Source organism: Leuresthes tenuis, unplaced genomic scaffold (assembly GCF_036924035.1).
Source record: "Leuresthes tenuis unplaced genomic scaffold, fLeuTen1.0.hap1 SCAF_24, whole genome shotgun sequence".
Classification (NCBI taxonomy): domain Eukaryota; kingdom Metazoa; phylum Chordata; class Actinopteri; order Atheriniformes; family Atherinopsidae; genus Leuresthes; species Leuresthes tenuis.
The window spans coordinates 26,981,183-27,006,832 of NW_027325378.1; the positions used below are offsets into that span (position 1 = coordinate 26,981,183).

General features: G+C 39.0%; 1 protein-coding gene across 1 annotated transcript in view; it reads right to left on the minus strand.

The window, feature by feature from the left end:
- Positions 1–25,650, minus strand: part of vstm2a (V-set and transmembrane domain containing 2A) — a 99,090-nt gene that overhangs the window by 9,281 nt on the left and 64,159 nt on the right. Inside the window, exons 3-4 of the mRNA XM_072378891.1 lie at positions 21,997–22,047; positions 19,550–19,886 (exon numbers count right to left, since the gene is read on the minus strand). Of these exons, the coding sequence (XP_072234992.1) occupies positions 19,550–19,886; positions 21,997–22,047 (388 nt within the window). The remainder of the gene's footprint in view (positions 1–19,549; positions 19,887–21,996; positions 22,048–25,650) is intronic.

Below are 25,650 nucleotides of genomic sequence, written 5' to 3' on the forward strand. Positions count from 1 at the left end.
TTATTCCTTGGCAATGAAACTGTTTTTGATTCTGATTCATGCTTTTTGCAATATTCTGTTCTGTACCTTTAAAACCATTGTCAAACAAGATGCAATTTCACCCTGAAATTCTAAGAAACTGTTTTCTCAGGAGGACGGAGGATAAGCACTTCAGTCTTTTTTCTTCTGCTATTTGCTGGATAGATATTAGTCCCCAGTGAACAAATGATCTAGAGTAACTTCTATCACTGATTCTGCTACACCTCTCTTCCCCCCAAACCTACATTGTTTGGTTATCAAACTTCCTGAAATGAGAAGCAGAATCCAGCACTCTTATAATGAAAAGTAAAGTCCTGTATCCACTACAGCCTGAAAGAATGAGCTACATTAGCCCATCTGACAAAAAACTTTGCAGTTTCAAAGTAAAGGCAAAACAACATTTGAATTGACTATTTCCCTGACTAAATTTCCTACTTTGTCTCGCTACACGATGATGTGGAGTTAAATGTCTTGACACATGCTAATGTGTTATGTGATACACGACCATTTCAACACCACACACTGTTAAATGTGTAAGTGCTGTGTAAGGAGGAAAGAGGGATTGGACAAAGGCATTAATCTTCAGATTTTCATGCAAAAAGATTGCAAGTTGGAGACTTTTCCAGCTCAAAGTTTTCCTTCTTTTCACTTTTCTACTTCCTCTCCCACAAGTGTTTTCATAGTTTTTGACTTTGCTCTACTCTTAGGGTTAAGAATGAAAAGTCTACAATTCGGTTTAGATTAGCAAAGGATAGAAGGTTATGCACTGTAATACTTATGGGTTACAGTTCCTGTCATGTGACATTGGTGCGGTCCAACAAAAAACAAACAAACAAAAAACACCCCAGTTCTATGTTACCATGTCACAGTTTTAAACAATATCTTTTGATACTACAATGTTTTAGAAATGTGGACAAACTGTTTTCTAATGAAACAGTGCTGGAAATGCGCCATAAAGGTTAAATTAAGCAGCAGATATCAGGTCACACAATGGAGCAGTCCATAATGTAGGCTGATGAAATGAAATGCTCATGTTCCAGTGAGTTCCATTGTATCCATTGTGGGAAACAAATGTTCATTGACTGTTCACTGACAGAAGTTTTCAAAGTGATCGGTGATTTCAATTCTAGAAAATGACAAACAGTGTCAATGGCAAAATGTGTGGATTTTTGGACTGACGCAGAGAGACACTGGCTGGTTTGAATGGTGTGTGAAGACTTGATTCCACAATTAATATGTTTGTATCCCAAAGAAAAAAGTGCTGAAGTGTGAGACCTAATGCACTCGTTGTGAAAGGTAGCAATTTTGTCCAGGGGAGTGCTTTGCGAATACACCCTTTTACTGCTCCGTGCCTTGTGGGAGAGGAGCACATTGCTGTTCTTTGAAACACGAATGACTCACATCTGTTCATACATTCTTACTCTCCCCAAAGCATATAGAGTTGGTTGCAAATTTCAAATTTGGTTCAAAATTCAAACTCAATTTCAGCTCACTAAGCTTGCACATCTTGTTGAGAGTTTCCCAAAATTAACAGTGTCATGGAACGGCGATTTTATACAGCTGTTGGAGAAATCAGTATAATGAAGGGAGCAAATCAGGAAGGGGAATTTGGGCATGTTTTCATCTGTGAATAAGTTTGGGGCTTCTCTTGTCTCACACATGAAATTGTTACACACCTGCAGATGCTTTGAGGGCAATCGTGACTCCTGCCATGCGGACAACACATGGATGCAGCTTCCTTTTGAACATGAAGAAATAAACTCAGTAGTTGACAAGAAGCCTAAAAGTAACCAATTAGGTTCTCTTCTAATTATGTGCTGACAGTAAATACAGAAACATTTATGAAACGTATGAAATGAGACCACGTAACCATGTCAGAATCTCTTGACCCTCTCATAATGGAAGCACTAATAATTTCAATCATCTGAAAAGCAAACTGAGGTCTTGACTGGAGCATGTTGGCTGGGTTGACTGATGATAATACAGCTCTAGTACTGGCAACTTAGAAGCAGTATGTGCCCAAAAGAAGACTGAAGTGAAAAAATCATAGGCAGGAGGATACTACACCTTATCTGCTGTAAGTAATTGATTGAGGATCTGAACTTGTCTATATGTTTCTAAAAGTCTCTGAAAGTACATTTAACTTGCAATTTTTACTCACTTAAATGGCATTGAGAAATTACATTTAGGAAAAAATTTAAAAGGTCAAGCCTTGGCAGAGAAAAAACTGCATAGAAGAAATCTGGATCGGAAACCTTACCTCTCACCACCTCACAGGAGTCAACATCTGAAGCAATAGATTTTTTCAAATTGAGTTCTTTTGCCACTTTTGCCAAAGTGGGGTAAAAGAAGAGAAGCACTTGGAGAGGAAAGAAAATATGAAGCACTGAGGTGGAAGTATTTACCTTTGGGGGTTCTTTTGTCCATTATTTCAAACTGTTTGAAGAATTTGCTGTCATAGATTAAAGCTGGTTTTATTCTTAAGTTGCACTCACTAATACAGGCATTGTCTCACAGCAAAATGTGACAAAGGTATTTTCTGTGCCAGCACAGCTTTCATAGGGACATGTTTGTCTGTATGTTTAATTTGTTCCCGTAACATGTCTATAAATCAAAAATTTCATTTTTAACATGCACTAGACTGAGTAAGAGGGTCCATTTTAAACCAAGCCATGATGTTTTCTAAACCTTAACCAATTTTTAATGCCTTTTCATTGCTAAAACCTAATGGACAGTCAATGGAAGTGAAAAGTTGAATGTAGAAAACTAAATTGAATGTAGAACGTGCTGACTCCAGTGGGAGACAAACTCACTCAACGTGAACTTTTTTGCCTTTTAAAAAAGTGTTACCACTTCTTGCTGCACTTTCATTAATGAGTCTGTATTCTTAAATGTAATTATTTTCATTTTCACACACACACAAACAAAGAGAAAAAGTAAATTTTTCATTAGATCATCATCCTTCAATTTAGAGCATGTTGATTTACAATTTTCACCATACTAATATCTACTTGCTAATTGATCAGCACAAACATCTCAAGTTCTAGGAGGAAACACTGAAAAATTAACATGGTTCTAAGGCTGGTCAAGACACAATGATACACAGCAGCAAAGAGGCATGGCTGCCAGTGCTGGGTTGAAATTACTCCCCTTTGGCTATAATCCATATGACTGGTCACTGAGTGCTGCAAAGCTGTGCTGGGTCAGTTTATCAATATCAAGTCAGACATCTTCTTGATCCCCTTAAAATTCTGGCAAACCGACTTTAAGTTGTGCCAAACATCCCTGTAAAATCTTGTCATCAAGCCACACTTGAACAGAAAAGCTGGAGGATTGGAATTCATGAATTATTGATTTGCTGTTGCTGTAGTTATTGTTATTTCATACTGGATTTTCAAAGCCATTTTTCTTTTTAAGGGAACACAAACATAAAAAGAGACTGCATGTTCCGTAGATATGATTTTATCAGGTGGAGAAAATTGGAGGAAGCGCAGCTGCAGTTGGAAAATTCAGTCTAAATTCACCCACAATATCAGTACAACACAAGTTCATAATGTAGGGCTTTGTTTACACCCAATATTACCATGCTTCTGGAGCACCACACCAAGTTTATCACATCCCACCTGACAGCAAAATGTACCTCCACATGTGCCTTACTTCTCGCTTCACACGTTAATAAAATCAAATGTTGGCTACATTACTCACATTCATCTCTGGTGCGCAACATATAAGTCATCAGTAGCAACGAGGGCGTAAGTTTGAGTAGGGACCATAGGGACAAGTCACAACCAAAGTTTGGGGAAGATAGAGTTGTCCCTACCAATATTTTTGATAATATTCTAATATCATATATATTTTTTACAAAATGCATTAAATATAATATTTTTCACAAACTCATTGGTAGTATTAAGCATTTGTAGATAACAATTTTTCAGTGTAACCTACAATGCAACAAGGTTAGATATGCTGCCATTTGATTGGCTGAAGGTCAGCCCCTCTCGTCACCGCTGCCGACGAAGAGATGCGCTGTGTGGCAGAGTTGTTGTAAAATGCTACATTGAAGGTAAAATATCAGATTGGCTCTTGCAGACACGCTTGACACCACAAAATCATGACAGTAAATCTTCACATTAATATTTCGTTTGGTCTCAACATTTTTGCTCGTGTTTCTGCTTTGTAAATAGAAAATGTTACTGAAAAAGAAAGAGACATCAAATGTTATTTCACCACCCAGAGAGTAAGTAGTAGCTAACTACCCACACTATACTAGCCTTCTAGCCTAATGTGAACACTCATTCTGCTATAGAAAAGTGCTATTAAGGTGTTAATCTGTGTTAGCTTGATTAGTCTGAATGTAATGTAGGCGAGGAGGCTAGTTTTATTTTATATTTGCATTTTCTTTATCAGGAGATGTTTTTTCTCTATATATTTTTTAATCATAAATGGGGCCGAGACTTTAACACATTATTTAAGATTATTAATTCCTTGAAAATGAATGTGTTAAAAAAATTTTACTGCATTTTAATCGCACTTAGTTTTACACCGCGGAGCGTTCCTCACTTAATGAGTTTCAGGCATTTCACGGATTATACTGGTGCATCAACGTTCATGATTTCAGACAACGACAAACCACAGTGAACAATACTTAATTCTCTTCTTCATTAAAAGGAATAAAAAAATAGATTAAAAAAAACGGACGGATGGATGGAAGCGTCGATAAGAGCATGGTTGGTTAAGTACCACCTTGAAAAAAATAAACAATGTTTTGTTGCTTATTCAGTCATTATTCAATTATATACTAAAATCCATGTGAAATCATTGGTTCTCACTGTTCTCAGGTCAAATATTTAAATGCGATTAAATATGTGATTAATTTTGATTAACTAATTCCTCTAATTAATTAGAAGAATCTAAGATAAGTACAGCTGAGTATCTAATTAATTAGATTAATTTTTTTAATCGCATCCCGGCCCTAATTAAAAACAAAGTTGGTTCGATAAAGCCTAAATCTTGGCTATTCGTGTAATATTCAATATTCAAACATTTTTTCTGATCCACCTTAACTAAATTCTTTCAATGTGATTGAACCCCCCCCCCTATCTCCAAGGCTGAGCCCAGCCACCCTCTGAGGGAACTTCGTTTCAGCTGCTCGTATCCGTGACCTCATTCTGTCGGTCACTGCACAGATCTCATGACCAAAGGTGACCAAAAAAAATAAAAAATCCATTTGGTCCTTGGCGGTAAGCTTGCCTGCTGTGTTACCATCTTTACAGCTTTCTCACAGGGCCCTGATGCACCACGCTGACAATCAGCTGTCGATAGCACCAGTGAACATCTGTCCCTCTTTTCTTTCTGCTGTGTAACACACTGTCCGTTCTGTTTGACTCTGCTGACTTCTATTTCGCTGACTGTTCAACATGTTGGTCAGTGAGAGAGATCTCTCTGATTGGCTTTTTAGTGTAGTTCACAATTTTCACAAGAATACGTGGGCAAAGAAAGTGAAGACCAACTGATAATCATGTTTCAGCAGAGACTAGCTCTGAATGGCTTTACTGGAAAATACAAATCAAATACTGGTATGTTTATATTTTATCTTGACTGACTTTCATTTCTCCTTATTGAATCAAGTATGCATGGCAGCACACTTCATCCTGGCGAGTGTTATAATTTGTTGTGGCCTGTTCAAGTGCTATTTGTTCTTCATTTCTTTATTATTTTTTCACTGGCGACATGGGCAGACACAGCATGGGCCTTGCTTTGATGTAAAGGAGCCCTATAAGTGGAGCAGACACCTGCAGCAGATTCAGAAATTTGCTTTTAGGGTTCTTATACACCAAGCTGGCTATGGGACCAACTGGCTGTTGGACATGTTTGGAGCATCAGAGAACATCTGTCTCTTATATTTTATGGTGTGTGCGCACCGTCACCATTGTCGGACTACGCTGACATCTTTTTTCAGCAAATTTAAGATTTTGAACTGCTACACACTCAAAGAGAGCTCAGTCTGAATATCTGTTCAGTGTTGCAAATCAGTACAGAAGGGAGGCAGCAGACCAGATGACTTACATGTTACACACAATCTCTTTTCGTATGTGGCCTTCATTTCTCCAAAGCATCACAACCACTTGTCTATGTTGTCTGGGATCTAATGGGAGCTGACGTAGTTATTAGGGATTATTATTATCAAGTGACCAAGCACAACTAATATTATTACAGAAAATAACCAATGCAAATCATTAGATACAGGGCACCACTTGGCTTAACCAGAAGCTAATAACTAGACACTAGCACCAGTCTCATCACGTGGTCTACACGTGTCAATCTAGGTGAGATTAGGTATAGAGCAGACAGGAAGGCTATGAATCCAAGCATTGACCTTTGAAACCAACAAATGCCACACACATGCAAAATAAACACAAACAAATTCTTCTTTAAGTATACCAGCATTTCTCAACACAAGCAATAAAGACTGACAATCAACAGTACTTGAGTTAAACCTCTGATACAACACAAACAGAAGAGAAGAGAAGAGAAGAGAAGAGAAGACGTATAAGTTAGCATTTTTTCAACATTTTTATGTGAACTGCTTTTCACTTCCAAGCTAACCTTGCTATCAAGCATACCAAAGGAAAAGTTACTACCTGTGCATATGAGCTATTTTTAAAGAGGAACAAAGGAATAATTTTGAGTTACTATTGCTGTTTTGTACTCTGATTGCATTTTGAATGTTGAGCATAAGGACAACATGCAGAAGGAGTCCTGTAACATAGCCGAACAGATTTTTTTGTGTCACACACAAAAAACCTTTTATGTGGACAGTAGCTGTATTATTTCATTCATCTATCAGTTTGGCTGAAAGCTACCTCTACCTACTTCCTGTCACAGTTTGCTTGACAAGGTCAGCAAGTCTTTCCAAGACGTGAGATGAATTCACAGCTCATTCTCACAGCTGAAAAGGAGTTGCTCATGGGAAAGTGAATGTTTGGATTCGTCTCTGGGTTCAAAGCTGAGCATGGTACGTTTCGAGTTGGCCTTTACGCCACATGGCTTCCTCCACAGCGTGCAGACTGAATGATGTTTAGGCATAATGAATAAGAGTATCTGTCTAATTTAGTGGACACATTTGTCAAGACTTTCTCAGCATAGGCTGGGATAAAATAGATCCACACTGAAGAGTTTTCATTTGGTCCTACTTAAGCCAGCACAACACTATATTTTGTCAAAATGTTTTCGACTCCGTGAAATTATGTGAATATCGACTCCAGGCCAGCCAGGCACTCAGGTTCAGTGAGGCACCTCCGCAGGGAGCTCCAGCTGGCAGAGTGCCACTTCCATCTAATGTTGCTAATCTTTGGCTGGCTTGCTGACTGTTTTGCTGACTGTTTCTTTGAATTGCTTGGTTACATGGAATGTGACTCTTTCATAAAGGTTGCTGTTTGATTACCAATGATCTGAGCCATGGCTGGACTTTAGGCTGACTGAAAAAGGGATGTCCTTACCAAGCATCTAGACTGTTCAGCTGTGAATGAGGTTAAATGTGATAACACAGTGTAGTTAGTAATACAAAAGACCCAAAATAACCATCCACCACACCAGGTTTTGTATGTTTTACAAAACATACCCACATTAATGCAACCATTTTCCAAACCATAAAGCCATAACTGATTTGAGGGACAAACAGCTGACTGGGACTTCATGTCAGGATGACAGAAGAATTATTATAATTCATTTTAATCAATATCACAGGGTTAGTCAATAGTTCTTGTTTGAATTGACCAAAGTTAAATAAAGAAACATCAACAACAACTTATTAATATAGATACTTATTGGTAATTATTGAAATCTTGAACCACAAAATGAAAATTAAATAACAAACATGTGGGGCATGACATGACTGAGGCTCCAATATGCTTGAAAACGATGTATGGCCTTTGTCCTGGGCGTTGGGGAGCAAAGTTTAATTTAGTGTTATCTTTCCTTTTAAAAATGTGTCTATTTTGCCATGCTCATGTTTTAAAACACAATTTTGTTCATAAGACTGAGAGTTATATTAGTAATATTCAGAAAAAGTTTGTAAGAACCATAACAAGTATCACAACAGATCATCAAACAATGTCAAATAATGTCATATTTTATATACAGTTACATTCCTTGCTCTCTCTCTCACTATATACTGTACATACTGGGACGATCACAGAGACCAATAAGCTGACGTACACCACAGCTGCAACGAGATGCTCGGCTCAAAGATAAACAACAGGCAGTATTCCCCAAGGAGAAGGTTGAAGGCCAAGATCAAGGCAGCAAAGAGGAAGGTTAGCCAGCTATCAGAGCTTCAGAAAGGTGCATTGAAGAGGAAACTATCTAAGAAATAGAATAAACTCTCCATTGATGAGGCACTGGAAACTGCAAATCCACAAGTCACAGCCCTGGTTACCTGCCTGAGAAGGAACACTAGAGAGGCTGAAGCCAGAAAAATAAATAGGATGTTCTTCACTGAACTATCCACACTGTACTCACAGTGACAGGGTAATAAGATGAGAAAAGACGCACCCAGGGCAGCTATGAATCGGAGCGAGTGGCCATGAATTGACCCCCCAAGAGTCAATTCTTGGACCTCTTCAGTTTAACTTATATATGCTCCCTTTGGGTCAGATATTGCAGAACTTTAACATCAATTATCACAGTTATGCAGACGATACACAACTTTATATGTCTCTGTCACCAGACGACTGCAGCCCAGCAGACGTATTGTGTCAGTGTCTGGAGGAAATAAACACCTGGATGAGAGAGAATTTTCTACAATTAAATGAGGACAAAACTGAGATCATTCTGTTTGGTAGCAAAGAGGAGAGGGTCAGCGTTGAGACTCGGGCCTTTACAATCACTGACCAAGTTCGTAACCTTGAAGTGTTGATAGACTCAGATCTGACTTTTAGCAGCCACATCAAAGCTGTCACCAAGGCAGCTTTTTACCAACTCAGAAACATCAACAGAATTCAAGGTTTTCTCTCCCAAAAAGACCAGGAGAAACATGCATTCATCTCCAGTAGACTCGATTACTGTAATGGTCTTTTAACTGGACTTCTCAAAAAGAGCATTAAACATCTGCAGCTCATCCAGAACGCTGCTGCTAGAGTTTTAACCAGGACTAAGAGATCTGAACATCACACCAGTTTTAAAATCTTTACACTGGCTTCCAGTCAGTCACAGAAAAGATTTTAAAAGCCTACTAACGGTTTACAAATCAAATAAAGGTTTAGACCCAAAATACATCTGCGATATGTTCAGAGAATATAAACCCAGCGGAGCTCTTAGATCCAAGGACTCAGGTCAGCTGGTCCAGTCCAGAGTCCAGACAAAACATAGAGAAGCAGCATTTAGCTATTATGCTACAAACAAGTGGAACAAACTGCCAGTGGAGATTAAACAGTCACCAAATGTAGACATTTTTAAATCCAGGTTAAAAATATTTCTTTTCTCATGTGTCTATGTATGAAATCTGCACTGTATAGTTTAACTTATTTAGACTGTTGCTTGTTTTAATTAATTTTAATTAATTTTAATTCTTTTACATATTTGTAATGCTTTTTCTGCTCATCTCACTGCAGCACTGAGAGGTTCAGGAGGTCCTTTGTCTCCAAAGCCATAAGGCTTTTTAACTGTGACTGCTGACATGTTCTTCTCAAATTTATTTATTCAATAATTTATTAATATTATTATTAGTGTTGTTTTTATTGATATTGATATAAAGCACTGGTGATTCTCCAATACAGAGCCAAAGCAAGAGGCTGTGAAGACCTGAAGCACTCTCCTCAATAACTATGTTTGAGGATGGTGCAGCTATGAAAATTGATCAAAACCAAAATCTCTCTCCACTCCAGGAGGAAAAAAGAAATGGCTATGAACGATTACAAATAAACTTACGCGCTCTCCTAATGAGGTGGAATTAAACCAAAGATTCTGTCCCGATAAACGGGGCACAAACACGATAGAACATAAATCTCTCCACGAAGGAAGCACTATGAAACTTAAGCGATAACTTAAACATGCAACACTCCTCTATCGGAGGTTCTATGAAACATTAACGAGAATAAAAAAAACACTCCTTAACGGAGGGACAAAACAGGTTATGAACTTACCATGGGCTATGACTATGACTATAGAATAAATTACAAAACAAAGATAGCTCTGTGGGCGGATCGCTCAACAACAGGCTCAAGGATTCAAGACTATAGTGTCTGTGATTCAAGGCGCTAGATTGAAGCACATGGAAAGTTACGACACACTGGCTCAAGACAAGGGAGACGCAGACTATTTGAACACATGAGGAGCCATGGGGAACAGGTGGAAACACTTTGGAATCAGGAAAGTAGTGATGTGTCGTTCGTGAACGATTCGTTTGAGATGAACTAATCTTTTATATGACTCGGGAGTAACGAGTAGTCTCAGTGAGTGATTCGTTCGTTTTCACGCAGTACCCTTCCTCCCCATATGACAGGCGGCTGCTGCATAAACTCAGTCAGCACGACAGGAAACAGTATTGATTCGTTCACGACTCAACTCCTCAGGTGACGGATCCTTGCACAGGAAACAGTATTGATTCGTTCACGACTCAACTGCTGGCGGCTGGCGGCTAAAAACACTGTGAGATCGGGATGTAACCTAGCGACAGGATGTCAATAAATGATGTGGAAAGGAAGCTCAAAGAAGGTCTTTACAGCACAAAGACAAAGCAAGGCAAGTCTGACATTTGGAGAAGTTTCTCAATTGTTCATGAATCTCTTTATTAATAGCCTATAAAATGACGTGTTTTCTCCTGCGGGACGGGAGAAGACACAGAATCAATGCATTTCTATTATTGTGCGGGCATAAATTCTCAAAGTCTTCGGTTCTTGTAGATATGTAAAGTGTTGTTGTGTATATAATGCCTGAAGTGTGTAAATATATAAATGATAATGTAATAATGTAAATAGATACTTTTGAAAATTATATCAGCATATTGATTTTGTGTTATACTCTACCATAAAATAATAGAATATAGTAATGACAATAGCAATAATAATAATAATAATAATAATAATAATAATAATAATAATAGGACACAATAAATGCACTATGTAACATTTTAAGGAACTTATTGTTACTTCTCACTTAATTGTGTTACTAATTGTCAAAATCAATGTGAGTTTTACATTCACTTGTTCTCTACCAGCTGTCACGTGACAGGGCTGAACGGATCGTTCTTGTTCGTTAATTTGTCACGTGACAGCTACCGAGTCAGTGTCATGCTTTAAACAACAATGGCAGGGAGGATACAGACACAAGTCACCTTATTGTGTATTTGCTTTCCCAGGTTTTCACATCGTTTAAATTGTTTGTGGCATTTTGTGTTTTGTATTTTGTCAGCTCAACTGAAGCAAACTATGTTGCCTTCAGTGTTATGTGTTTAGAACCGAGGCCATTTTGTGCAACGCCCACAGTAGGGCTACAGCGCCACCTGCTGGAAAAATGAACGATATGATTCGTTCAAAGATTCGTTCAATTTACTGTTCGAGAGTAAAAGATCCGATTCAGCCAAAAGAGTCCAACTTCCCAACACTACTGGGAAGACAATCAGACACTTGACACAAGAGGAAGGGCAAGATACCTGAAACAAGAGGGAAGTTAATATTTCAAAATAAAACAGGAAATGACGAGACAACACATGATTCAAAGAGCGCAGTTCTAGGAACACCTAAGATAGAGTGTAAAACCCTCAAGCTCTCAGGCTGCTGGTAGAAGACCCAAGCTTGACAGAAGGATAATGGCCTTCTATATAAGCCATAGAGTAAGATATCCAATGTTAAATTTACAACGTAAAACAAAATGTGTTACAAAGCATTTGTAAAACATTTGTTAAACACACATGAAGTTACCTTTCATTCAGTTGTCTGATTAACTCATTACTTGAGGATTAAATAGTCTGTGACAATGACCACTAGATGGCAATGTGGCTTTATGGGAAAAGGACTATTTTTTTTCTAATTTATGTTTCTTTTTATTATTCTTATACTTCTTGTATATTTACAATCTTGTAAATGGTATCAAAATGAAGCTCTCCAACTCAATGAAAACCTTGAATAAACCTGTACAAAACTAATAAACCCATTTAACATAGTTGCAATAAGCCATCTGAAAATTAACCCGAAGTAAATCGTCCTTTTGCATAAGATAAGAAAGGGGAGGTGTGGAAGGTCCTTTTTTATGTCAGCCCTACAGCTTTAGATGAAGTGGATATAGGTGTTGAGGAATTCCTTTATTTTCCTGTCCACAGAGCGGAAGAAACATTTGGACTTGTGTTTTCACTGATAGCATCCAAATTTAAAAGGCTGTTGTTCTAGTCTGTACCAGAGCTTTAATTTCTTCAGGGCCAGTTTATGGAAAACAGGAGAAAGTCTGCTGAGGAGAGCCCCTTTCAATCATCTCAAAAGCACAAAGTTTGTTTAAAAGAGAGGTGGTGTCTGTCTCTCCCTGGGATGTGGAAATCCCACATCCCAGTAAACTTGTGGTGTTTGAGTCAACAAATCAATTATTAATGGGCTTCCCATAGATCAAGTTTTACTATATTCAAGTCTGAGTTCGCTACACTACCCTAACAGCTTTTTTTTGTTCTGTTTTTAAGAATTTGCCGTTGTTTGCACCAGTCATTCATGCTTCACTGTGGGGATGGTGTTCTCTGGGTGATGAGATGTTGGATTTGGGCCACATGCAGTGTTTTGCTTGATGGTCAAACATTTTGTTTCCCACAAGAGTATGTTCCTCCATGTTTACCTTTTTCTAAATTCTAAATGTGCTTTATTGTCTGACCACTCTTTCATAAAGTCTTGCCTTGTAGAGTGTACAGCTTCAAGTGCACCAAAGGACAGACACTCAAATCTTTGCGTGGTGCTCTCAGTACTTTCCTTCTTGCCTGGTGAATGGGTGTTCTTGGCAGGTTTGTTATGTGCCATATTCTGGACAATGCTAGACAATTGATATGCTACCTTGGACAGTCAGAGTTTTTGATATTTTTTTATAATTCAACACTAAACTGTACTTCTGATCATTGTCCTTGAGCTGTTTGGAGAGCACCTTAGTTTTCATTATACTGATGTTCAGTGGTGTTGGAGACTGATTTCTTTTACAACAGAAGCATATACAGTGCTTTGCAAAAACATTTACTTCCTCTCTGAATGATTATTTTCTTTCCAGTGTGCTGTACTAATGAAATAATACAACACTAGTTTTAAGCTTGAAAGCTCAATGTTTAAGGCAACATAAGAAAAATGCCAAAGGGAGTGAGAACACATTTTACGTAATCGCCCTTCTATGAATTATTTGTTCTTATGCCATTTTATTATGATTGCACATCTTTGGCTAAGGACTTTTTAACAGTGTGGTTTGATGATTTTGCTTCAAGGAAGCAACCTTTGAATTTTCACCAGCATTGAGAACTGACAGCATGATCTGTGAGCAGATGTCATTCTATAAACATGCTTGTTGTTGTAACTTAACTGCAAAAAAAGTCTGGAGGGGACGCAGACAGTTAATATTCCAATCTAACTTCATATAAATTAGGAAATTATTTTATCATTTGCAACACACTCACACATAAGCCATTTTGCTGTAACCTGAATATTTATTTATTTGTTAATGAACATTATTAGTGAACATGTGTGGTTCTCTGAGGAAGCTTCCTGCTTCCTGCTCCACGGATAATATATACCTCTGTGACCTAAATACTCAATCATTCTAAATATAGATTTTATGAACCCAAAATGAATTGAGAGTAAATTACCATCCTGACACGATTTGGATCCTTGTGGCATTCAGACTACCTCTGAAAATGAGAGAATCTGTAGATAGCAACAGTCATCTGCCAATTCACCACAAGAGATGTCAGAGCATAATAAAAAGCTGGAATCCAATATGTGAAGGTTGTAGTTACTTTGTTTTGAAGAGATCCAGTCTTCAATATTATGTGGTTTTAGTGGTGCTCAGGACTGCGCTTTCCCCCACCTGTATACTCAGATGTTTACAAGCTCCCAAAAGACACAAGTACTTTCTTATGACTTTATTGCTTTTGTAAAGGAATGTGGTGTAGACATGGAGATGGGAGGACCCGAATGCAGATTTATAAAGAAAATGCAGATTTATAAAAGGTGTGGCAAAGCCGGAAATCCAAAACAGTAAACTTATGAAACAAAACCCAAAAAATAAACAGACCTGATGTGACATGAATAAACAAGAACCAAACTAAAAAAAGAAGAACAGACTTGACAATATAGCAAAGACTAACCTGACTTAACATGGGTGATGGTAAGGATCTGACAAGTGACTATGAACAACCGGGAGAGTGGATAGGGTTGGGAGAGTGAATGGTGCCATGGTTCAGCTGAGGAAAAGTGGGCACAAGTGTAGGGAGTGGAACTGATGACCCGGCCAGAGGGAACTGAGGAAAAGGTGAGGACATAACTAGAAGCAAAACTAAAGACTAGACAGAAACACAGAACATGACAGCTTTATTTAGGATTAATGAATAGGCACAGTTACATTGTGTGCACCTCTCTGAGTGACTGTTTCTATCCACTGTCCATAATTTTCCTGGAAAGATGAGTCATTTACGTTCTTTGCATGTGCAGTCAAGGCAGTTTCTACACAGAAAAAGTTCCTCTTATAAAGAGGTATGTGATTCTTTTGTATGTGTTATTTTATGTGTTATTCATTTATTCATTTGGATGAATGCAATCAATCTGAATCCATATTGGTTTTTCTCCCATGTAGAACTAAGGCTGGCCTCAGGGGTGGAGAGACTAGTCTTTTCTTTTATCTTTTATTTTTTCCCTACATTCTGCTCTGGTCACCTCTGAGCTTTGAGAGAACAACACTGCCAACGATGGAGGCCGAGCTGTGATCTAACAACAGCTGACATACTGGTGGGGAGTAGCTGTGAACAAACCACTCTACTGCTGATGACGCTCCACCGGCCACAGTCGCATTTCCCCATCTGGAAAGTGCCTCAGTGCAAGGTGCAGCAATGCAGAAACAGAAATATCTGCGCTCTCCTGGGCTTAATTTCATCTCATTCCATTTACCTATTGTTGCTCATCAGCCTCAAACCTCAGCACAGCAGTAATAGAACTCTTTCGCTCTCACCTTTTTTCTGCTCTGTGAAGGTGGCTAAGACTGCTTGATCAGCCACAGAGAAGCATTTATCTCTGTCAGACACACCGCATCGAGGACTCACTGCAACACAGTTGTCAGCATAATTTGGCTGCCTCATAATCTCTGTCTCTGCAGCCCTGGGGATTATTCAACTTTTACGTCTTTTCAGTGGCAAACAATATTTCCATGTGTTTTGCTGCAGGGTGCAGACAGCTATTAGAGAAGACCTGACAGCATTTGAACTGTCTGACCATTCAAGAAATTATTGCCATTTGTAGATTAGGCTGACTGGCACAATTATAGCACAGCTGGATAGTCAGAGCAATGATGAGAGATTGTATTCAAAACCACCTTAGGCTAAAATATTGGCTGCTGCATGTTGCTCATGATGCAAGATGAATTTTCTCACTCAATGAATGACAAAGTGAAAAAGATAAGAAAGAAAAGTGGGATGGGCTCCAGCCCATCTGTGAACCTGAATAGGATGAAGCTCTGTGAGAAAGAGCAAGCGTCAAACCTTCTTGCCAGACTTGCAAGATACTGCGATCCTATGCCTCATAGGCACATTTATAATTAATCTCTGAAGTTTGTTATGCCCTTTTTTACAAGCATTCAGACGACTGGTTACACTTGCCTGAAAGCTACATGCAATAATGACTATTGTGTTTCTCCCAATACCACCACTTAATGCATGTGCTAGAAGCTAACCCTAGAAAGCTTGAAGCTCAGTTACAATAAGTCCAGGTGCTTCCTTTGTTTCCTTCCTCTCTGAATGAAGGTTTACGAGTTAATTAACTTGCTAACAGTCCGTTTTTCAGCTTTTTATATTAGTTTTGTCTCAAGAAGGATGTTTTTCATCCCATGTAATTATACCAATGGCTTAATCAATCATGCAAATCAATTTTTGTCTGATAGTTTTTCCATGAACAGAGAAGGCCAAATAAAACTGATTAATGTTACAAGACAGCTTTCGCATAATAGTCTATTGAGAAATCCAAGCTGTCTACACTGTTAAGCATAATCAATTTGCTACTGGTCAGCAGAGCTCGGACCGAGTTATTATTTTGCAAGTCACAAGTAAGTCTCAAGTCTCTCTACTCAAGTCTAGAGTCAAGTCCCAAGTCAGTATTAGCAGGTCCTGAGTCAAGTCACAAGTCAAGACTGAAAAGGCCAAAGTCAAGTACAAGTGCTTAACACTGAGTTTCAAGTCACAGCAAGGTCATCACAAGCTCTTCATCAAATACATCTTATTTAAATGTATATTGAAATATTAAGTTTACACAAAATATTTTTTTTCCTGAAATTTGTACTTGGTTATTTGAACAGAAAGTGAATAAATGTAATAATGGGAAAAAATTGTGCCGCTTTCAATGCACAATGCTGTAAAACATTAACACAAATAAAAAATCCAGTACTTGGGTATTGTTTTAAGACAGCTTTTTTTTCTTAACAGCTGGACATTTCTGATTAGTATATTGAATTAAATCATTCCTCCTGTCAGCTTTTACCAAACCAGCTCCATGCTAATCTTGGATTCACTGACTGTGTCTGGTTATCACTATTAAAACACCATGTAGATTAGCGGCAGTACGAGGGAAACTTTTAGAAGGGTGAATGACTTTAGGATTGGGCTCTTTTGTACTTGCTGTAGATTTTGCAGACTGCATACTTGTTTGTTAAAACTTATGTAGCTTGTTTCTGTGTACTGGCTGGAATGGAGTCTGTGCAACTTACAAAATCAACGTGTGCTATGTGGTGGGCTTAATAGATTGCCGTGCGTACCAATGCCGAAGTCCCTCATTAAGCTAGCATTAGCTTGCAAACTTTGATGTGACTGACTGAACGAAGTTGGATGTTGTTGTGTCTAAGATTTTCGACCCACATGTTGTACACACTGTGATGTGTTTTTTGACAACCTCATCATTTTTGTAAGCGAACGAGATGAGCTTTGGTATTTTTTTTTTTGCCACTGGAGCTCTGCTTCTTTGTGACGTTATTTTCTTCTTTGTCGTCTTTGTGTCCTGCTACGTGATTGAGTGAAAAGATTCTGTGTAGTGTAGGTGAAAACAGCATTAAAATGAGTTGTTTCAGGATAAAGATGGCGGTATCAAGTACTTCCAAGTCAATAGGCTGAAGTCAAAGTTAAGTTGCAAGTCATTTCAGTGAGTCAAAGTCGAGTTGCAAGTCTTTTATCATTTTGTCAAGTCAAGTCTTGAGTCATTAAATGCATGACTCGAGTCCACACCCCTGCAGGTCAGAAGTGAAAAAGTCAAAGTTCACGAAAGCTGAACTTGATGTTGAATTATTGACAGAGTCAATAAATGTATGTCAATACATTGGATTGAGATAAACCTGTTATAGCTTGGACTCCTAGATTGTCCACGCATTTACATGCCATGTCTCATGCCATTTAAACCATGTAATGTCAAGATTGAAACAGTCAGAAAGGGTTCAAGGGTTTAAAAAAAGGTAAATGTGCGTCATTTTTCGTTTTCTTTTTTTTATAGAAGCGGAAATACATTTATTGAGTCTTATTTTGACAGTTCTTCTGATGTTTGTTTTCTGATCTGTTTCAATCAAACAAAATAGAACAGCTTTTATATTTATCCCTATATTCCCATAAACATTTGGACATAAATATGAATATACGTCCCAATGGCACTTAAATCGTACATATTTAAGTCATAACATGTACTAGTGACATATGAATGAATAGCACTGCTCATTTTGTTCCAACAAAAATCTGCATCCTGCCATTCACCATTTACTTGCCACCATAGCAGTTTTGCAGGCCAATCATACGACCCACAAAATTGTGCAGCAACCCTGTCACAGCAGCGCATTACCTAACAAAACATTTCTGACATAAAAGCAGGTTTTAGAAGAGAGCAACAAAAGACACAAAAAGATCTCAATCTAAATCTAAATCTGAATGTAATTCAAGACTGTTTTTAATCCTGGCACAGACAGTTTAGTGCTACCACTAACTATGTCTTTCTCTGTTTCAGTGATCTGCACCAGATTTTGCCTCACAGAGGTCTTGGTTTATGCTATTTAAAAAGCTACTTTAGTTGTTTCAGGCTTTTCTGACGTTGCATTCTTTCACCTACATCTGATGTCAGGTATTTTGATGTTACTGTGAGATTGAAATATTTGTCACTTGCTGGTGTGCTTTATTTAATGTATGAAATGTTGAGTGGCAGCTTGAAGGACAAGAGGCCAAAGGAAGGCAGCCTCTAAACTCACTAGTAAGCTTAACATTATCATGCATGTTTGGCAGCACCTGCTTTGATTTTGCATTGGGGTCTGGTGCTGTCTCATGCCACTGATCCGTATATGTAAAATTGTTTACCTGTCAAACTTCCAAAGAAGGAAAGGAGTGTAACTGAAAAGGGCTGGACACAAAAACTGCACACGCTGTTAACTGTTATGGGAGGCTGTATTGTATAACTCTGCTGCTTCTGTAATAGCACTACATGGCAGAGGAATATACTTGCTTTTTAATAAAACGTTCACATGAAGAACCTGCTCAGTTGTGGGCATAATTGTTTTCATACTTACCTTTTTACTACGCTTGGTACTGGAGGATTCCATTAGGGGCAGGCTGGAAAAAAGCACGCTACTGGCACTGCCCCCACTCTGTGTCTCCAACATTCCCTCCTTGCACTCTCCAGCAATTTTAACAAGCATATGTCACCGTGCACTTTACACATTGCAAAGATGAGCCTATTTGTAGACTTTCTCTACAGGTTTGTCTATCTCATCATTTCCCTCCCTGTCGACACTATGACCTTACATCCAATGAAATTTGGCACCACACTGCCCCGATTAGTCATTGCATATATATCGCATCCAATTTCTGAGGATGTGCACAAATGATGCTCCAAACCAATGCAGGATAAGCGAGGCATCCATGACAAACATGCATATATATTATTAAAAGTGAGTATATTCCTGGCCTTACTTCTAATGGTGTTTGTCAGTTCTTGGTGGCCAACTGTTTCCCAACGTTGGTGCCAACTTCCAGGACAAAATTCTTCCGACTCACAGTTATCGGTTCAAAACTGTCCATAAGCACAGCGTTGTTTTGGGACACTTGGATTGGCCTCCACAACCACACTTTACATTATTGAACATCTCTGATGTGTTTTCCAGTTCCTCTGCCTTCATCTCTCAAAGGACTGGAAGAAAAACTACCCTAACCAATGTAAAAAACTGTGAAAACTCAATTCCTTGATATACTGAAGCAGTCCAAAGCATGTGGACGGTAGAAGAGGATTTTGCAAAAACTGAGTAAATTTGTCAAGAGTGATTTTTAATTTAAATTGAACAATTTTGTTCTTACCTGAGCCGGTGTTGTGTTTAGCTGTATTGGAGGATGTGTGAGAGGTGGATGTGCAGGCCACCCTCTGCTCTGAGCTCATGCTGTCTTGGCCCTGAGGTGAGCTGGACTTTCTCGGTTTCTTGTCTGTCAGGTGCAGTGGGGAGCTCTTCTTCGGTGGTGGCAGCGGTCGTCGAGGCCTGGCAGTCGCATTGACCTTCAGCCAGGCTTGGGCCTTGTACTCCACAATCTCTCCATAGTTAGCCCGTGTCACCCGGCACTCATACAGTCCCTCATCATTCTTGCTGACTCTGGAGATTTGCAGTTTGTGTGAAATGTCATTGCCTTGGACTTTCACCGTCTGTTAGAGAAAGTAAAAAAGACCATAATGTCATCATATTTGATGACTGTCTGATTGTCCAACAAACAGTGTTAAAAAATTATTTTTATTGAGAAAGCCTCTGAACACGTGACATCAACTCCTCAGTATTTTCGTTCAAGACTCAGAAGGGTGTCCTGTAAAGTTCTGCCCCTCAAATGCAAAAGGGAAATATGACTCACGTTAGAGTTTACACTTCAGCAGATATAATTCTAAAGTCTTTCATTCAAGAAGGCACAAACACAATCCTTTTGGGCTTCCTGCTCGAAAATGGCCAAAATGAATTAAGGATTTCTCTGCAATTACAAACTCTGTGTAAACCATCTTGCTATCAAAATAAAGCTAAGACTTGTGAGAGCTGGATCAAAACGGATGTTCTCCTCCAGTACCAAGATTCAAGAGGTGAAACGTGATTATTATTACGTCATTTCTTCCCACATTAAAAAATGCCACACTGGCAGGTTTTAGGAGGAGGACATTGTCTCTACTTAAAACTGCATGACCAACACATGAAAATTGTATTCATTATTATCCAATTTGCCTGTTGATGTCATCACTTCTTTCTGTTCTTGGGAGCATATATATTGGATGTCTGAAGTCATCAGCAAGTATAAAACTCCCAAAAAATACAACACTGGCATTTCTTAGTGCCCCCTTGTTTAAAAGTTCCTTGTTTAATGAGCCAGTTCCATTTTCATTTCACGTCATCAGTTAAGTTTACTCCACCTAATCTGCTAAGCCTCGACCTCTACGCCCTTTCACATTCAAGCTGCTAGACAGATGAAGCCAACTTCTGGTGAACACGTTCTGCTGTCAGCTGTACTGAGGAGCATACCACCAGCCTCAGAGGATGTAAGAGCCCAGCTGATAAACTATATTTGAGGGTTAAAAACTTCAAACTATATTTCCTGGTTGGAGTATTGCTGGCTGTATGTTATAAATTTGAGAATAACTTTTTTTATGCTGAAGGCCTTGGCAGCTTTTGACATCCAGTCAGCAACCGCTCTACCTGAAAAAATGAGGCAACTACACTTACTATAATACAAAACAGTTTAATGTCTTTTTTAATAATTTACACTTGAAAAATCTTTTGTTTCATATACTTTTTGGAATTGTGGGTACTTCAGCCAAGACCTATAAAAAGAAAATAAGTATTCTGAGATTGTTCCGACATTCTGGCACATGAGATTAGCATATACCTTGCTGCCTCCACAGGCTATTCAGGAAAACAGCAAACAAACCATGATCCATCTGTACATCCATGTCATCCCCAATCATCTTAAAGCACTACTTTTATGGTACTGATGAGGCTGTGCCTTCATCTGTTGCACAATAAGCCTGTGGTCCTAAACCTGTTGCTTTGATGTGGTCCTAGAGTGAGCTGAAGCCTGTTTCTCTTGTTCATAGTCACATAGCTACATTTGGTAAAACTGCCCATCTTCTTTAGTTTGTTTTCATCATCACGTCTGTCTCATCGTGTGTATATAGTCGTGGTGCTCTTGTAAGCCAAAATAATGACATATTAGGGGATTGTCTGCATCGTGGCTAAAAAAATGGAAGTAGATATCAGGTTAGTGTATCTATGTATGCATTTAGTTTCACAATGACAGGGACTTGTGCAGCTTTATAAACCAGATGCACATGCATGCACATTTATGCCTTTATGCATACACACTGTCTTAGCCATAAATCTACCCTCAGTTGTATGCATCTAGTCCAAGGTCTCTAATACTCTGACATGTAAGTTAGCTGGATCTTCAATCTGTCATTTCCCATTACGCACAACTCTTTACGATCTGAGGGCTCTACTGAGATCGGTTATTTGAAGGCTGTGTGGTGCACTGTGCACAAAAGAAATAGGGGTGTAATAGTTGCTGTTGCACACGCACAGAAAGGGAAACATTCTGACAGTAATAGTATGCTGCCACTGATTTCACTGATTAGCTTCTTTCTATGTGGAGGTGTATTATTCAGGAAATCAGCTGCGGTTGTGTTTGCTCAGAAGGAATCTCTGCCAGCTGGGATCACAATGGAACATGTTTGGAAAGTGCTGGTTTGCAACCAGGTGTCCATGATATGTTCTTCAACTTACACTTATTTTTGTCCCCTCATCATCAGGATCAGGCTCCGGTATCATTTCCAACTGGAAACACACAGAAAAGAGATTATTAGTACAGTGAGAGTAGCCCGCTGAGTACAGGGTTGCTCCAAGAGCCACTCTGAGGAAACATTCAAAGATATAAGTCATGTTATGCAAGTGTCAGACTCCCTAAAACCAATGCTGAGATTACTACAACAACTTTGGGAAAAGGCATCTCTGAGGCTTATAAATATTTCCAAACCAACATCAACACACACTTTGAAGTCTGAGTGACTGTGTTGCCACTGTTCTGCTTTTAAAAGTAAATGCCACTTTCCCACTCGTTCTGATTTATATTTAGATTCTTTAAGTGCTTCCGTGAAGAAATTAAAGACAACTTCCAGATGTTGCTGCAATTTTAAAGGGACAAAACAAGTTCAAACCAGGATGCTGTCTGACAAACCTGCAGCTTCCTGAGACAAATTACACATCTGAACCTTCTGCAGTCTCTGCAGTAAAAGTAATATTACAAATAAAATGTCACAAAGCTTCAAAAAGCTTTTTACAAAAGCACAAAAAACTCTGAATAGCAGCGTAGCTCCTGGGCTCAGGAAATGTTTCTGCTTAAGTCCTTTGGCATAATTCTAACATGGTGGCGAGCATTAAGACTACAGCCAACATCATGGATGAGGTATTGATTTTAGAGGCTATAATTTATTTATCCCACATCGGATGCCAAATGGATGTGTGCCCAGGGAGAAAAAAAAGGCTGCTGACGACAATGCTGAAGAGGAGCAAGAGGAGCATTGCAGAAAAGGCTTGGGAGGGGAATGAGGTGGAAGTTTCTCTAGAGGACACGAAAGCTATTGGCTCCACAACTGAGACAAAAAAAAAGGGGAAGGAAGGGCAACGTAGGATCGGGATGAAATGGCTACTTATGAGCATTTGCTGCACAGTGTTCCTTCAAGTGCTGTAATTACTTTGGTGTAACAGGGCTGCTTTTCTCTGGAGGATGCTCGGCAGACAGGTGATTAATGAGGAGAATTAGCTTTCTCTCTCTGCACGTATGCACGACTCTTACATCCTGACTTCACAGACAGACCTGGCATCTTTATTGTAGAAGATAGAGATAGTGAAAGACGTCTTTAGATGAGGCATGATTGATTATCTTCGATCTTTGAGTTTGGACTGTTAAAAGTCATCAGTTTCAGCCTTCTCTTTTATAAACCACCATAACAGTGGTTTTGCTGGCTTGGAGTTTAGCTGCTCTTCTCTGGTCCACACAGGGTGGCTGATTTAAGAAAATCATGGTAGATGTAACAGATTCATTACTTCTAAGACATTTCATCAATGATCAGATTGTTAGGTTGTTTAAAGTAAGTTTGTCATCACACTACAGATGAACTTCATATCTTTCTCCATGAACTATTTTTTTTATCAAAATCCTTAACCTGGCACCGTCACCTCACAGCAAGAGGGTTCCAGGTTCGATCCCTGCCTGGGGCCTTTCTGTGTGGAGTTTGCATGTTCTCCCCGTGTATGCATGGGTTCTCTCCGGGTACTCCGGCTTCCTCCCACCATCCAAAAACATGCATGTCAGGTTAATTGGTGACTCCAAATTGTCCGTAGGAGTGAGTGTGAGCGTGCATGGTTGTTTGTCTTGTTTGTCTCTATGTGGCCCTGTGATGGACTGGCGACCTGTCCAGGGTGTACCCCGCCTTTCGCCCAATGACTGCTGGAATAGGCTCCAGCCCACCCGCTACCCAATTAACGGATTGACGGTATAGAAGATGGATGGATGGAAAATCCTTAACCTGTTTTTTCAGAGTACATGTTGTCATCATTCCACTGAGTAGTTAGTTCAGAAAAATGGATAGAACATTCTGGTTAGGCCTGATTCCTATCGTGGCCTCTTTTTTCCCCCCATACTTCGGCACAACGTGTCCTTTTGGAGGTTTTGGAGCATTGTAATGGTTATAAAAATATTTGATGCAGTGAGCAAATTATATAATCACAGGACTTTTGTCAGTGAGACATGAGTTAAGACCATTTCTATGAATAGTTTCCCATAAAGTAAACACAGTTCAAGTTCCATGTTCCACTGTTTTCCTTTTCTTAGTCTCTGTTAAAAGATTGCATTTCCTGTCTTATAATACTACTGTACAACAACATTGACCATGCACATTGTTAAATTGATTCATTCAATTGGTCATGATAGTGTCAGTTTGGGCTAAAAGTGGCCAAATTTTGAGTTTTTCTCAGGTGGCAAGAGACAAAGTGACTTGAAAGTGAATTCTTTTAGGATCTTGTGTGTGATAATGTTTGAAATTCCTCTCTCCAGCTCCCCAGTTTTTGAATGCAAGCACAGACATCTGTGGGTAGAAGAGAATTAACAAATGATTGAGCCATTTTCTGTTCAAACAGTTCAAAGCTCTACTGTAATAATTCTTTGATACCTGATAATCAAATGCTGTCTGGGAGGATTGTCCTGCCCCACATTTTTTGTCTTTTTGAATTTTTCGTTGTATTTGTGTTTGAATGTGTGTGTGTGTGTGTGTGTGTGTGTGTGTGTGCGTGTGTGTGTGTGTGTGTGTGTGTGTGTGTGTGTGTGTGTGTGTGTGTGTGTGTGTGTATGAGGGCTGGAGGGGTGGGAGTGTAAACACAATGCACAAGGTGTTGTCCTCATGTAAAAATCTGTTCTGCACTCATGATGTAAAATATGTTGCAATAAATAAAGATAAACTGATCAATACTAATTAAAAAACAGATCTGAATTCAGTTTAAATTTGCTTGAACATCATTACACCCTGTTTTTATTTGCAATTTACACGGTGTCCCAACAATTTTTGAAGGTTATTCACCTGAATGAAAAAAGCTTGCGTTACCGGCACCTTTTTGTTTCACATTCCAAATCACAAGCACTGAATAAAGTCAAAGCTGCGCACTATCATGAGCATAGTAATAATGTGAGTGGTCACAAGAGTAGCCGTTGTCATCATGCTGCCTAAATAGCTCGTATTTCTCCAGCTTTTGCAGCTGAAGCTGCTGCTGAGCACATACATATTCAATAAGATTCATATACACAAATGAACAGTTGCAACTCTAACAAAAAGAATTGTGTCTCAAAGTTGATCAGTGTGACAGAGACGGCAGCATCAGGCACCAAAACCAACAACTGTAATTGTATGCATGTGGAAAAAGTGTGGGAGAATAAAAAGAATGACAAGATGAAGCCTTTTCTCTCATCTCATCATGAGTATAGTCAACATAATTGTGACATAATATATGTCCAATATCCATCCATCCATTTTCTATACCGTCAATACCGGGTAGCGGGGGGGCTGGAGCCTATCCCAGCAGTCATCGGGCAAAAGGCGGGGTACACCCTGGACAGGTCGCCAGTCCATCGCAGGGCCACATAGAGACAAACGAGACAAACAACCATGCACGCTCACACTCACTCCTACGGACAATTTGGAGTCACCAATTAACCTGACATGCATGTTTTTGGATGGTGGGAGGAAGCTGGAGTACCCGGAGAGAACCCACGCATACACGGGGAGATGCCCAATATCAATTTATCAATTATTTAGGCAATTTATTTCTTCTACAATGTCGCTTTGTGTCAGATAAAGTAGGAAACTCAATGAAAACAACCACTTTTAC